A 16,234-nucleotide genomic window follows, 5' to 3' on the forward strand; every position below is an offset into this window, starting at 1 on the left:
AACGGGCAGATCTAGATATGCGTGAACATTGATAGCACTCCATAATTATAACATGAACTTCGTTGTGGACTGCTCTTGATCAGTGTGGTTGTGTATAACGTGCAATCCATTGCGAGGAGATCGAAATGGTACAGATCAATATCAACGTTGTATAAAGTTCCGGTAGAACAGGATCTACAATGTTTTTTCTACTAGTGATTTTAAACAAGCAGCTCATAAGTTCATGATACATATTAATCGCATTATATTTTGTTGTATGTTTCATAAGAATATAATAAAATGTGTCAGTGCAAAAAATGTTTCATCATCACTGTAGCTGTATCGCCTTTTAAACTATTTTATTTTCCTATTTAGGATATATGTCTTTTATTTTTGGCACACTTTTCGTTTGTTTCCTGACCCGGTTGTAATATATTTCTTCATGAAGAGGAAGCGATCTTAAATAGAATATGCCAACACTGTACAATTATGTAACCAGTTTGTATGTGCGATCCAACGAAAATAACAACATACACCAAAGTTAAACAACTAGGTGTTTCACATGAAACGTCCAAACTAACAATGACAGAACGTAGATATGTTTCTATTCATAAACTTGACATAATCCGTTCCTCATAAAATCGGCGTTAAACAGATGCTGAAATCCGTTGGCGAAATTCTCGGTTAAATGAAAACTGGTTATGTGGCAACTTTATATCTTATAAGACACATAAAAATGCTTCAAAACAATGGACGAATCTGAAATGAGTGAATGTGGATTGTAGACTAAACTTAAGTGATTTCGAAAACAGGCTGAAGCGTATGCTGGATTTAAATTTATATTTAACTATCAAACAAAACTGGACGACATAAAATTACAATTAAATGCCAAACTTGCAATATAGGTAAGCAAGATCCAACTTTGGAACTCATAATAATGACAAATGATCACTCCAAAGGCTGTCGGGTCCATCCAATGCGTGGTGAAGATATGACCACCCAGCTATATTCACATTGTCAGTCTGCGCAATAAGTGTTGAAACGAAAAACGAAAATCGTTTCATGCTTTCCTAGATACTGAAATTAAATAGCCAATGACGCAAAATAAAACATTAGATATAGGAAAGATATTTGCGAACAGTTGCTCTCACATAATATTTCAGAAGACTTTTCTTACGGATGTTGAAATAACATTCCTTCATCTATGCTAATAGCTAATGTGGCATAAAAATGAAAACATAACTCATGCAAGACTGGTGTCTTATAAAACACACGATGAAAATAAAATTTTCGTTATCTAAGAGACACAAGGAAATATTTCACTCGTAAGGCGAAATATTTTCTTATTTTCACAGGTGAGGAAGACAATTTGAACATTGCTAACTTCGCTCGTAATATTTCATACAATCTACCCCACAAAACTCAAACACCTTCTCTTTATCACTTGATTAGGGTTTTGTCAAAGATAAAACGCCCTTATCATATACAAAACGTCAATCGAAAATCTTCACTCATCAAATGACTACGTGCGAAATGAAGGAGAATTAGAAAGTATTTCAAAATTCATTACATTTTCGATAATACACATTCGTAAAAGCAAAATTATTTTTATTGGTCAATTGATTAATAAAATGTATTCGAGTTCATTTCAAAACATTCTAGGAAAGTCGCAGAATAATTTTAATCTTTGCTCAACAAGAATAGCAAAAACATACAAACATATTTTCGACTCATATCATCAAGTTTATTTGAATTGACACACTTATAAAACTTTCTATGTACATTTCGTCCATAAAATCGCTTTTCGGAGGTGATTAGTATTCTTCACAAGTAGATGAAGTAATTATATTTACATTTGGTCCCTCCCTCCACTGTGATGTGTCATTGGTGGTCTGGCACAAAGTAAAGACAAGAGCCTCTGATCCGCGGTGGTCGTTTGTTGTGCCGCAGCTGGAGGCAGTGGGATGCTGAAATTGTGTCCCATGCGCCAGTGAAGATATAGTTGCATACTTGTTGCAAGAAGGTATTGCTGTGTGGAAATAATATATATATATATATATATATATATATATATATATATATATATATATATATATATATATATATATATATATATATATATATATATATATATATACGTTCATTCATAATCGTAGTACTATGGTTGTAATACAATCTGTATTGTTTACACAAGAGGTGTTTGAGAGAGGGAAAATTGTGGCCACTGTAGTGGTTATTTGCTTCAAAGGCTTAAATCGTTTAGAAAAATGAGAACTCTAGAATGTTTGTATTCTGCAGAGGCTAGAGTCTTGTTGAGAGTCAGTCCCTGCAGAGTGCAAAGTTTAGAATCTCATCTCGTTAGAAGATAGTTGAACATTAGTAACATGTGCATCGATATTTAGCATACAGTTTCCATCAGAAATAATATCGATTGTTATTACCAAGACCTGATGAGAGAAGTGTCGTTGTAGTCAAGGCTGGGGCAGCAGTAACTGCACTTGGAACTGAAATGTTAAAACATTTTGAAGTAAAAAATATAAAGTTTCGGATCGAAAAATATACATTTTATATTATTCATGAACAAATTGTTAGCGTAATCTTAAGAGTTCTTGATATTATTTAACACCTTTTAAATCAATTACTTTTTATTGCAGTCTCTACTATTATATTATCGCCAATATGCTAATACTATTAAATAATACCTGTTTCCTAATTTATTACTGTTGTTATTTGATTACGTATTCATACATATATGAAATTTCAGTTTTCATAATTTACTATTGTAATTGTCATATTGATTGCCCAACTCGGTACCATTTTGGTATGCTGAAGCCATTAGTAAATTCTATGGATCGTGTTTTCTTATTATGTGCAATGATTAACGTGTATAATCACGACCGTACACGGAACCGTTTATCATACGATATTTCAAGAAAATATATTGATTTATTATATTCGATTGCATTCCAGAATGTATGAAGTTTTGTCTATTTCCTGAAAATAAAGTTTAAAAACAATTATAAAAGAAGTAAACGGTGTTCATCGTTTTGGAAATATATATCTTCGGGTAATACATTATTACCTTTCTTGTCTGCTCTGACATCACACGCCATTGTTAAAAAAAACAATTCTACTTTGCACACAGAAATTACTTCAAACTAAATTAGCGAAATTCAATGGGTTTAAAAGAAAGAAGGAAATAATGTTAATAACTGAGTGGACAATGCGCTTAAAGAGATTATATATATATGTATGAACTATTGAATTATGGTTAAACCCTGTTTACACTGACATTTTATGAAAATTGATGTCAGTACACATTTCTAGTAAGAGTCTAAATCGAGGACTACATCAAGCTTGATGCATGGATACTCATGATATACGTGTGGAACTTTGACGTACGCTTTTCTACAAATATCCGTTGGTTCTCAATACTATAGGCAATTTCTTTGATATTTTGTAATACATCTTTGTTAGGCCTATGACAGTCGTAAAATAGTTTTTAATTTTTTTCTTCTTTCAATCTTTTTTTCTTTCTTCTCATATTTGCAGATTTTCCCTTGTAATTAAACTACGTAAGAAACAAATACTTCTTTTAGTTTTTGTGTTAATATTTATTTGTTGATTCTTCCATAAAAGAATATATTGTTTAGCTCCAAACATGGAAACATGCGTGTGTGTCCGTGTAAAAAACAATATCAGTTATGATCATTATTTGTCTCTTCAAGCACTTTCGCGTCATAATAATATATTATCTTTGGGACATGTTCACGTCAATGTTATGTCAGTTACGTCATCTTTTATGTGGCAAAATATAGACAACTTCTTAACATCGATATTCAACACTTAAAACAACATTTGGAATACTGACGAAGTCTTCAAATATCCTTCGCTGTCCTTGAATGACTATTAAAAATAATTTTTAAAAGTGGAAATTTTAAAGTTTGTTTAAATAACAGATGCTATTTAACAAAATACCTAAATGTGTCAAACGAAAGAGCATCCACGGTGTGGTTTGTGTGGGTGTGATTTGGATTTGGATTTTTAACGTAGCTTTTAACAATTTTTCAGTCATATCGCTACGATGTCTACAGTGTGGCAGTTTATAGTGATGTCTAGAACTGGGGCATCACGCTGCAGACACGTAGCATAATGTCCCACCCAGTCATATTATCCTGACACCAAGCCAACCAGTCCTAACACTGACCTCTTAATGCTGAGCGCCAAGCGAGGCAGCTGTTAGTACGATTTTGTAAGTCTTTGGTATGACTCGGCCGGGGATCGAACTCACGACCTCCCGCTTCCGAGGCGGACGCTCTAACCACTAGGCCACCGGAGCGGTAGCAGCATCCATATATATATACACACACACATACATACATACATATATATATATATATATATATATATATATATATATATATATATATATATATATATATATATATATATATATATATATATATATATATATATATATATATATATATATATATATATATATATTCAGACACCCTACATGTCCCCTTCCACCATTTGCATTCACAACCACAATGACAGGCATCCAAAAATAAGGAACTGACTCCCTCTTAATCATTCCATGGTAAAAATTCGGTCACAATCATCAATACCTCATACTGAATGGTACAACTGAAGACTATATCTAAATTATGATAAGAACTAACTGACCCTCACCAACGGAAGCATTTGGTCCTGTTCTAACCCCACCTCAAGCTGTAAATCACATACCTTTTCTACGAATCTAAATCATGTGATCATGAGTTCTCATGAATTGTGTACATTATCAAGTCTGTTACTAGAGATTGGCTAATGGATCGGGTCAAGAAATATGCCCACACCGTCGAAGTTCCATAATCAAACAGCTAATCAATAAAACCAAAAAAACTATAAACGGAATAGTAAATCTAATGGCACAGACTCGAGATTTAATACAATAAATAAATGAGTGTACGTCTGTGTAGAGACCGCCAGACGGACAGACAGAAAGAGAGATATGTTTTTGTGTTTGAAAAGATAGAGTATGGAGGCAGAGAAATAGAGCTGATTTTGAGTTTAGTTAAATGGCAATAGAAAGGATTGTTATGCTCGTCAGAAAAGAAACAATGTTTAGGATTCCATTATTTATAGTGATCTGCCAATTCACGTAACATTGGTGGAAGGAAGTACGTAGCACGTACCAAAGGGTTTTCTTTGGAGCTAAATATGTATATACTAATAATAATGAATATTACATCATCTTTATGCGTACCCAAGGTGCAGTTGTATCCACTGTTATGTTCATATGCGTCTACAATTAAAAAAAATGGAATGTAGAGATTCTGTGATATAATCAGGAAATTAATAATATTTGTATTATAAGAACAAAAGCATTACATATGCAATTTATACACATTACTGACGTTTTGTTTCATTCCATAAGATTCTATTCATTTGCGGTATCTCGGTGTCTTCCTTACAGTCAGGTCAAATCTGATTTATATTGGGATCTCGAGCAAAACTGCGTTTCTGATAGGTACTGAAAACGATTCATGGAATTATATGCCTATTAAATAAAACATTGCAGTTCGTGTTATAGAGAGCCAGTTTAATCTCGATTTCAAGAGCAGGAGATTACGGCTCAGTTTATGAAGCATCCATTTGATTGGCACATTTTGAACTTGTTGTATCAGCGTCAGTTGATTGAAATTAGAGTGTGTGTGCGATTTGGAAGTTTAACGTAGTTTTAACAATTGTATTGTCATATTGCTATGATGTCAGCATTGTGGCAGGTTACAGAGATGTCTAGCACTTCGGCATCATGCCTAGGATATGTACCATCTTGTCCAACCCAGTCACAGAGAAAGTATAGTTTTCAAAAGATAATCGAACCTTTCCAGAAATGACCGTCATTAAAAAAGTCGTTCGCAATGTTAATACCTTTAACAAACCGTGTTTTGTAATACACTTTTCATCTATCTAACAAATACGGATTAAACCATATTTACTATTTATATCACATGTTCAGCTTTGAAAGTTGGATTTATATACCTAGTTCTAACTTTATTTTATTTACCAGTGATGCATCAAGTGCATACAGGATACACGTATACGAGGAAAGTACATCCCCATGCGTGCATCCTTTTTCTATATCAAACCAATCAGAGACTTGACCGTTAATAATTTCATAAATGTTGAATTTGCGATAGAAAGGTTTTAACAATGTACTATTAACTCTGTCAAATCAAAGAAAAGAGGGAAAAATGGTAGATGTATCATTTAGTGTCCATACAAATGATATACAGGAGGTAGTCAGGGATGCTTATATTTTTTCATTCACGTTGATTTTCTCTACCAAAATTGTTTATATCTGGAATTTGTAGATTTTTAAATTAAAATATGCAGACCGAAATGTTGTTATCCAAAATTGAACATAGAAGTATTTATAAAACATTTGCCCATTTATTACAGCTTTTAAATAAGATATGGCATACGTTTAAAGCTATCTAGTGGTTCGGAATATATATTTCTAACATTTTGGAAAAAATACCATTACTTTGCAAGAAAAGGATCAGTTCTATAGCCTGATTTTAAAGTAAATGAATAAATGTTCTGAACCAAGAGTAAAGAACAGTCAGCACTGTAACGAACTGCAATGGAGTTTTACTGGCTTAAATGTTTTCTCATAGTAAGCCAGAATTTTACAGTTCTGTGCTCTCCCAGTTTTGTACATGCGCAAGAAGTAAGAACGGTCTCTTTCGATCGAAAGCAATGTCAAATATATATATATATATATATATATATATATATATATATATATATATATATATATATATATATATATAACAGAGCTTTAAGAAAGAAATCATTTTTGTAAATGGTACAGATGTGGATATTAATCATATTACATGGAAGAAATGGCTTCTTTAAAGACATCACAACAAGACCTCCTTTTAACAAGAGCTCTGATGGATCTAATGTACAGTATTGGCATTATTCCTGACACTGATCTAGGTCTGAAAAATTTCATATCCAGCAGAAAGAGAAAATATCACAATTTAGGTATGTATACACATTGAGAAGAATAACAAGCATTACGTTAATTTTAATTTTGATACGTATCCAGCATTGCCACATTATCGCTAGTTGATCCAGAACGCGAATCGTTTATGTCACCAAGTTTGAAATATGTATCTTTACATATTTGCTCAACATGAATATTTTCAGACCAGGTATTTGTAGAATGGTTCGTTAGAAAAAGAATGAAACTGCTTAAAAATGTGTGTAATACTCACGGAAGAGTTGAAGTACTAAATGGTCCTGGCAGAGGTGAAGATCCCCTGCATGTTGAACGTTGTGTAGATGGTGCCAAACTGCATTAAAAATAATACCAGTTACCTATAAGATTTGCTTTTATCGCTTTATAGCATCATAGTTTTAAAATGATAGGTCCTGCAGTCTTTGCTTACCGGACTTTCATAACTTGACGTTAGCTGCTTCTTATACAACCATAAACCGAAATGTCTAATCGAAGATTTCCATGTACATATTCAAAGAAAGCTAAAAGCAAATACAACTTTATTGACATTATATTGTAATAATGCGAATTACTTCATGCTTTGCGAAATGAAAAAATAACAACATTTTGACCATTTTGAGTCTTTACTATTCAGAAAGGAAACGAAAAAGAGAAATGGTTATCCCAGGTGTCATCTTAAACGAATGTTGTATACGAAAAATGTTGGAAACACTACAGCATTAAACTATACTTGCTCTAAAATGTTATAGGTTACGCTTTTAGCAGCCATAATTGCAGGGACTCCGTGTAGATTCAGAACAATAAAATGTGTCGAAGTTTAAATTAATAATATTATTAAGTGTAATATAAATGTAGTCATGATGGCAAAATTTCAAATATATACTATTTTCTCAATTACTGTCTTCGCCCCAGTGGATTGATTTTATCTTTGTCATCCGGTGCGATAGGCGAAGATACTATACTCCAAAGGACAACAATATTGTAAGACATTCCTCAGGGGAACGGGCACAAATAGACTTAGATTAGCACATAATGTCATGTGATGTGTGGCAGTAGTGTCGTCTGGAACATATACAGTGGCCTTTGCCAATTATAGCATACCTGAGGTAGAATAAATGCATACTGTCCGGAAATATTTCTGCGTTGCTACTGAAGATGAATTCCAAAAAATAGTGGTAATAAATCGGGCTAACACTGAATATTGTCTGTTGTGTTTTTGTCAATTTGTGCCATCTAATATAATAACTGTTCTTACCTAGGTGGTGCGTTGTGGACACTCCGTGTCCATGATTTTCACCATTCGCTATGTATGTGTTGTAAAGGTCTGGAAAGTAATATGTGCATAAGTTTTTGGAAGGTCCAAGTTACATGTACTATTCACTTTAAAGCCTTCAACCAGTTTTCATCCACTTTATATTTGTTTTGCACAAGTATGTGACCCTCCTCAATATTAATATATTCGCTTTAAAGAAATTTAAGTTGATATTTAACACTCTTATTATTCGAGATGAAAAATATTGATGATATATTGGGCGAACACAATACATGTCTAATTGATAATGGACCTAAACAATGGTCAACTGTACTTTAAGGCTTTGGTAAATATATGGCAGATGCCCTGTTAGATGTTTGCAAACACCAAAGGGATGACATAGCACATATAGTTGAATAGTGCTGACAAATGTCATCTGACGAAATTCATGAAATAGAGACACACTGAAAATATATAACACAATAATTTTCTTCTTTAAGATAGTCCTTGACTATTAGCCGAAAGTATGCCATAGTTAAGTTAGGGTATTATGTCATATATAATATATAACTGAGGTGCATTAGTATAGCATAATACAGGTATTAAAGTGACTCTTTCTACCGTTCAAGAAAGAACGCAAACTGTCAGCTGACAAAGATTACGACTCAGATGACAAATGTGATTACAACATCTCAATATTATAATTCATTTTCAAAATTAGAACAAGCGCCGCAGTTGTTATAGTCGTTAATTAACTAGTTATTTGGTGATGAATGTTAGAGTATCATTCCTTCAACATCATCCGATTTAATCATGCTACAAATAAGGACTATGATCAATACCAACGTGGTAATGGGCATAAGAACAGCAGCTGATAAAGAGATTACAACAATTACTCAAATAGTTTATATACTAGGCAGTATCTGGAATAAAAGAAAATGAATGACGATTTTATGTTACATACAGTCATATCTGCAGCTAATGTCAGCTATTATTTAAAAATGTAAATTTGCAAGCAATAGCAATCGTTATACTTTGTTCTGTGAACATGCATTTCGATTTTTTGTCAAACGGTAAATTTTACTCGGCGTTCTCTTGTGATGGCATCATTTAGAAAAAGGTTTTGTAATTTAATATCTGATCTAGATTTTTTCCTGATGATGTCATTTTTACATCTGCTGTCTCTTTCAAGCAATCAAATTTCTAATTGCATTGATTACAGTTTCGATACATCTGTTTCTGCAGCAGTGTGACATTCTGATTGTCTTTCTTCGTGCAAATGAAATGATTCAGAAGGTTATCATCATCAACTATTTAGTAAAATTTATTAAAGTTTCTGTTTATTTAACATTATCATTTGTGTTAATTAGTTGCATTTCGGGACTTCTTATACGTTGTGTGCTTGTAACATTTGGATTTAGAAGTTTTTCAGTAGTTAGTGGCAAAAGTTGATGGAGCTGCCCATATTTTGGCAGAATTCGATTTATTTTCTTCTGTTCTCAAACTTAATAATTCACTTACATCATTAAATTAATTAATGTTAACTATTCATTTGTAAAACTAATTTATAACAATTTATCCCGTTTATTCTTGAAAGAGTGTTTGCGTATAGCCTGTATGGAATACCAATAGCTACTAACCTCTGGATCGTTCAAAGAATGTATTTACTTTTTGTCTGCATTGAAAAGCACACAAAGTATTATGCAACATCATATCCATAACGCCAGAATTGATTCTTGCCGTTAAATTTAAAAACCACCAATTCAACGTAATTGCGAGTTCCTATTTAAACTCATATGGATATATATGATGCATACCGTATACCAAAATATGGTACGAACTTTTATGGTGTAAACGTTAATTCTTTAGGTCAGCCGCATTCACAGTTTGAACTTATGAATAATCACCACATGAAGAGAGCGAGTTAGTGTGCATGTCCAGTATACAAGGTCTGCCTTTACATACTATATTATATAGGTACCAGTAGGGACCAGCGGACAATATATTATTATTATTATTATTATTACGTTTATGAGTTATCCTCATTTATAAATGATCCAGAAATAAAAGGCCCTTTTCAGGTGCTACTCCGCCTGGCAGGTTGAGATGGTTTTTGTATAATATTATATATTCTGTTTTATTCATTTAATTCTGAATGATGTTTATCCATATTATTATTTTTTTATGAACATGTGTTTTCCAGTCAATATGAATTGTTAATCTGTTTAATATAGTTCTTTACCAAATGAAGTCTCACTTATCTTGTAGTCTGACAAGTGTTGTGAGGTTATATCTACGTGCGAATGAGGTAATCGAGTGACATAATCATCTATATGAAGCAAATAAATGGGTCCAGTGTGGTCAAGTGGTTTAAGGAACTCACCATTAGAGATAAATGAGATCTAACCTATGCGGCATATGTGAAAAATTGCCAGAAACTACTCGTGGGTCTGTGCTTCTCTGGGTTGCACTGATTCTTCAAGTGCCAGTTGTATGGACGCCACTAATAGTGTATCCGTGCTGACAATTTGCTTCAAACGCACATAACAAAGCATATGATGCAAACACATAGATTGTTGATACAATGGGGATCTCAAATGGGTACCGATTTAATATTGAATGTATGAAGCGAATTGAATGACTTCCAGTTTTGGTGAACCATCACGTGAAAAAAATGCTAATTATTCCGTGAGGTTCATACATTTCAGATTAAATCATTCCCAATTAAAGATTCAGTATAAAAGACAGTTTTGAGTTTGGTGGAAAGAGTTTGGATAGAAAGAAGGACATGATTTTGAGCATTTCAATAAATTCTGACACAAATGCTACATCATTCAATCCTAGCGTGTGAAATGAATTATTACATACGTAAGCTTAATCAACGATATACAATTTGATAATCAGTAACATTTAAAAATCGATCTCATTTGCAATTATAAAACAAAGAGCATCTGTCCTTCGAAACAGTTGAACATTTGAAACCATCAGTATAATGTTTGAACTTGGATATCCGGTGGAAATTCCTGTGTGATGAGACATAGTTCATTATTGTTCCGTAAGATTTAATGATGATTTTTATATGATATCTGCCATATATAATTTGTAAGAATACTATGTTTCGATCACACTCTGCATGTGGGAGACTATGAGCTGAATTTTGCTAGAGATGTGAAAATGATATGTGAACATGCTGACATATCCGAAATAATAAACTGCAAAGACAGCATGCATGTACCAACAGTATGATAAATATTAACAAGTAATCATATCCATTAGTTCAAGATCTGTTAAAGTGTCACTTTCTGTTATATTTATTAATACGCGTTAGGCAGATCATTACGAAGCATTCACAAGTATTTTAGTGTCGTTCATTTGAATATATTGCAAACCTTGTCCGCAATTTGCAGTAACATATACAAATATATTTTAAGTTGCTTTTTGGTAGATCATATGAATTAGTACATCAGAAGCAAAATTTAAAATTCCGTCCTGAAGATTTGCTAATATATGTCATCTTCCATGCATTGCGATGTCACGTGTGATTCCTAAATTCAACTATAAACAATCCCGGTAAACAAACAATTATTTATATTAATATTACTAATTGATGTACGTTAGTTTAATTCATCGAAATATGTCTTTGTTTCTTAAATTGTTGATCTTTTTCTATATTCATTGAATGAAACATTTCACATGTTTCTTCCACACTGATCAAGATTTTTCATTATTTCTATTGCGGAATTTCAGCATCAATATCATTGACCTTTTATGCCTTATTATTATCTCTTTTAAAAAATGATTTATATTTGAATCTCTGCCTATGATATCAATGCATTACATATGTTTGTTAGTGATAAGCCAAATATTTAATTCTCTTAATTTCCTACTAAAGACACCTGGACACACCAAATGTCATTTTCTCGTCCATTTGACTGGAATATGTTGTGTTCAATTTCGTAGTATAATATTGAAAATTCCTTGACCATTTGTAAATATGTTTTAAAATTGATTATTTATTAACATCTGCGCATAAAAGAGCAACAAACTGCTTCATGAAAGCAGTAATTCAGCGAACAGTGACGAAACATAATTGTGGTACAATTGAAATATAAACCAATACTTCAGCAAGTGTCTCAGAGACCTTACTGACCATACCACTGTAATTGCTACCCCAGTTCAGGCACTACTCGTTACCAAAAAGATGCGAATATGAAAATTTATGAACGTCTTACCAGTAAAGTAATCACTTAAACAGAGAGTGAAGGAAACTATCGAAGTTAGAGTAAGAAACCGCCACTACAAACAACCTGAAGTCATATAATATTAGAAACAAGGGATTGAGGGTAAACTCGTTTAGGATTGTCACAAGAAACAGACGGTAGCTCAATATATCAAGACGAAATTCCTGCGGGCTTAGACAACTAGGCCTACCACAGGAGGTGAGATATACAACTGGTAGAGAAGAGGAGGAACCATACACATTTTGTAGGATCACCTCGACAAAGGAAGGAAACCAAAACAAACACTTTTTTTCTTTTTTAAACTGTGCACATTATTAGGTCTGTTGACTCATGTCAACCAATGTGAGCTGAATGCTAATATGTTTCATGATAGGACGCAAAATTGTGTCTTTGGAACAGGTAATAAGCCGACACATACCTTTTAAAATCCGCAACAAGTTTTCAAACAATTGATTTTCCTGGTTTTCTTCTAAAAGTCATGTCTTGCGTTTCCAAACATATTTATAGTTCACAACATTTAACCAATATTCAATAATATAATATAATTTCTTTTACGTGGTCTAAACATTTACTGCTAACACCACACCGAAATGACCACGTCATATTTAGCATTTTCCGTTTGTTTCTTATTGCTAGATGTGTCCTTGTGTGACTGAATATTAAGCAGCCATAATATTACGAATTTTCTAAACCATTGTCAGGAATTACAAAAACTAAATTAACTCAGGCCTGTACTAGGTCAAAGGTAGACTCCTTTTTATAACCTTTGTAACTTATATACCCTTTACATAAAGCCCAGCTCTCTTTGATGTGTCATCTCCAAGACAATGTAAAATCTCAATTTAAGAGAACGTTGTAACCTTTTAAACAAAACGATTTGTATTGCTGTTGGTGTTATTTATGGATTTGTCTTTGCTCTGTCTAAAACCTATGAATGCTTATACTTACGTCTGTACTCATTATCATTGTTCATGCATTTATCATGTTCATGTTGTTCATGATCTGTAAAATAAAACAAGACAATACTGAAGTTACTAAAACTCAATTTACTCAAACTGCTTTAACACCACCACTATTACTACTTGGTCGAATGGACCTCTCCACCTTATATTCGTCTTTACATAAATCCGCTACTGGTATTACTAGTACCACTGCTGCTACAACCATTACTGCTGATGTTACTACAAACATTACTACAATTAAAACTAAAACAATTGTTGAATTAAAATGTGTTACATCCACAATGCCTACTATTGCTCTTTTCCAACGACAACTTCTTATAGTATGTTTACCTTTTACTGCTGCTGTTATCCTCATACTTAAGAAAGAGAGCATAGAAAAACAAGAGTGCAAATACTACTGCTACAACTGGTAAAATTACTCAATACAATATGTCTACTACTATTCCGAATGCACTTACAACATCGTCTGATACAACAGTTAATTTCTATTTAGAGAGCCATTATAAATAGATCCACAGATTCAGAAACAATTAAATCATACTATTAATGTTGATACAATTTCTGCAACAACTACAATCATTTATATCATTGATAATAATTACAAAATTAATAAGTCCTATATTGGTTAAATAAATGAAGCTTCTCGAGTGACACCTTTTAAAAAATTGCAACATTAGGGGTGCAGATTTATATCTCATACAGTTACATGTATTCAAAATATAAATCCTGAAATAGTTATTGTATGTATGGCATTCGATTTGCAACAGAAAACATAATCTTAAATGTATTAAATCAAAATCTATTCAGGATGACTATCGACAGGAAATGAAAAGGAAAAGAAAGGATAAAAGGAACTTTCTCACATGCATAAATAGGCACATATAAAGTAAAGAAATAATATAACCGAACCAAAGTCTTTGAAGAATATATATATATATATATATATATATATATATATATATATATATATATATATATATATATATATATACATATACTTACCTTCCTTTATTTATATATTCTTTACTTATATGAATTAATACATATACTGTCCATATTATATTCGTTCTAGTGAAGAACCTACCACCATGCGTGGGGAAATGTGGAAGGCTGATTCCCTGGTCGCAATGGCAATAACTGGGGTTGCTTAAAACTTGTCCGAAATGATCTGTTGATAAAATGTTACATGCATATAGATAATTACGTAAATTCGTTTCTTTTCCAAAACTTGTAAGTATTAAAACAGCTCTGTGGTATTTTTAATTATGTAGTAATGTTTACTGAATACTACATTATTGTAACATGTGGTTGGAGGCTCGAACACGAGACAATACAATCTTGGCATGTACAGTAAGAAATAATACTAATGACGGTTAAACAATCAGAAGAAATATTGGAAAGAAAATGGACCGCCGCTTTTGGTGTTCTAGTGGTAAGAGCGTCCGCCTCGGATGCGGGAGGTCGCGCGGTTGAACATCAGTCGAGTCATAATAAACACTTATAAAATTGGTACTAGTATCTGCCTCGTTTGGCGCTCAGCATTTACAGCGTTTTCAGAGCCTGAATCCTACTGGAATACCAGCACATGAATTATAGTAGGAAGAAATCAAACCGTTCCTCCTTGTCATTTTAATACATTTTTGTTTTATTTGCCTTTTTTTAAAGTCTGCGTCACATATATGTTTATCTTTAACTTTGGTGTGAATTTCATCAGGTTTCATCGATACACTGCTGTAGTTCTATTGTCTGTTTCACGTCTACTATGCTTGATTCAAAAGAAGCTGGTCATTCACGTTGTCATAATATGCATTGATATTATTTTCACCCTCTTCATCATCATCCAGTTCTGAAACAGTTTATCATTTTTCGTGACTGTGACCAACGTAGTACGGGATGGAGTTGACCTTTCTCTTTTTGACGTAGATGTTTCATAGATCATGCCTCTATTGTCGAGCTTTCAAACGCAGTACCGAATTGTTTATGAGGCTGCTATAATCAATGCGCTATGTTTTTAGGAATGTTTGTAATGATTGTGTAAATGAATACACATGTTGGCACATAACATGTCTATGTATATAATTTTGTAGGGTAGCATAATTCATCGAAAGGTAGATTGCTGATGAGGGATATATGTTTGCCTCTTATTTCCATGTCAACTTTCATTGGTTCTGTTTCTATGTTAACAGGTACCAAATGTAGATCACATACTCTATATTGTTGGTTTGCAGTTAAATTACACAACAAGAATGTGCTTCAAGGACAGTAATATATAATAAAATGGAGTGGTCTAGTACTGTCCTAAAAGAGTACTCATAAGTCGTCTTTTACTGACCGCTCCGGTTTCCTAAATGTCTAGAGCATCCGCCTCTGATGCGGGAGTTCGTTGGTTCGATCCACAGTCGAGTCATACTAAAGACTTATACAAATGGTACTAGTAGCTGCCTCGTCTTTTACTGAGGAACATGTGGTACAATAGGCTAGATAAGTTGACTTATATCCATTGTTAAACAATGTTCACCACACTACAAATATCCTAGCATATTAAGGCGGAAAATAACTCATTACATCATTAAATATTGATAAAACAAGCAATATACAAGTTAAAGAAGCACGACAACAGAGTTTGAACTATTCCGACTCGACTTTACCGGAATAAGCAAAACTAGGCAGATCTGTTGCGTTGAGCTGTCGTAAAGTTGAAATATTTGACAATCGACTTGCTCACATGTCATATTGCCACATTTATACTGAGTTGTTCAGTTCT

At 33.0% G+C, this 16,234-nt stretch overlaps 1 protein-coding gene across 1 annotated transcript in view; it reads right to left on the reverse strand.

Moving 5' to 3' along the window:
- LOC149791088 (uncharacterized) overlaps positions 1-16,234 on the reverse strand; it is a 65,097-nt gene that overhangs the window by 14,348 nt on the left and 34,515 nt on the right. The window contains exons 6-12 of the mRNA XM_089971466.1: positions 14,555-14,638; positions 13,457-13,510; positions 8,271-8,339; positions 7,272-7,349; positions 5,249-5,287; positions 2,421-2,483; positions 1,833-2,008 (exon numbers count right to left, since the gene is read on the reverse strand). Coding sequence (XP_089827592.1) covers positions 1,833-2,008; positions 2,421-2,483; positions 5,249-5,287; positions 7,272-7,349; positions 8,271-8,339; positions 13,457-13,510; positions 14,555-14,638 — 563 coding nt within the window. The remainder of the gene's footprint in view (positions 1-1,832; positions 2,009-2,420; positions 2,484-5,248; positions 5,288-7,271; positions 7,350-8,270; positions 8,340-13,456; positions 13,511-14,554; positions 14,639-16,234) is intronic.

Source organism: Sinohyriopsis cumingii, chromosome 10 (genome assembly GCF_028554795.1).
Source record: "Sinohyriopsis cumingii isolate HCF-2022 chromosome 10, ASM2855479v2, whole genome shotgun sequence".
Lineage (NCBI taxonomy): Eukaryota > Metazoa > Mollusca > Bivalvia > Unionida > Unionidae > Sinohyriopsis > Sinohyriopsis cumingii.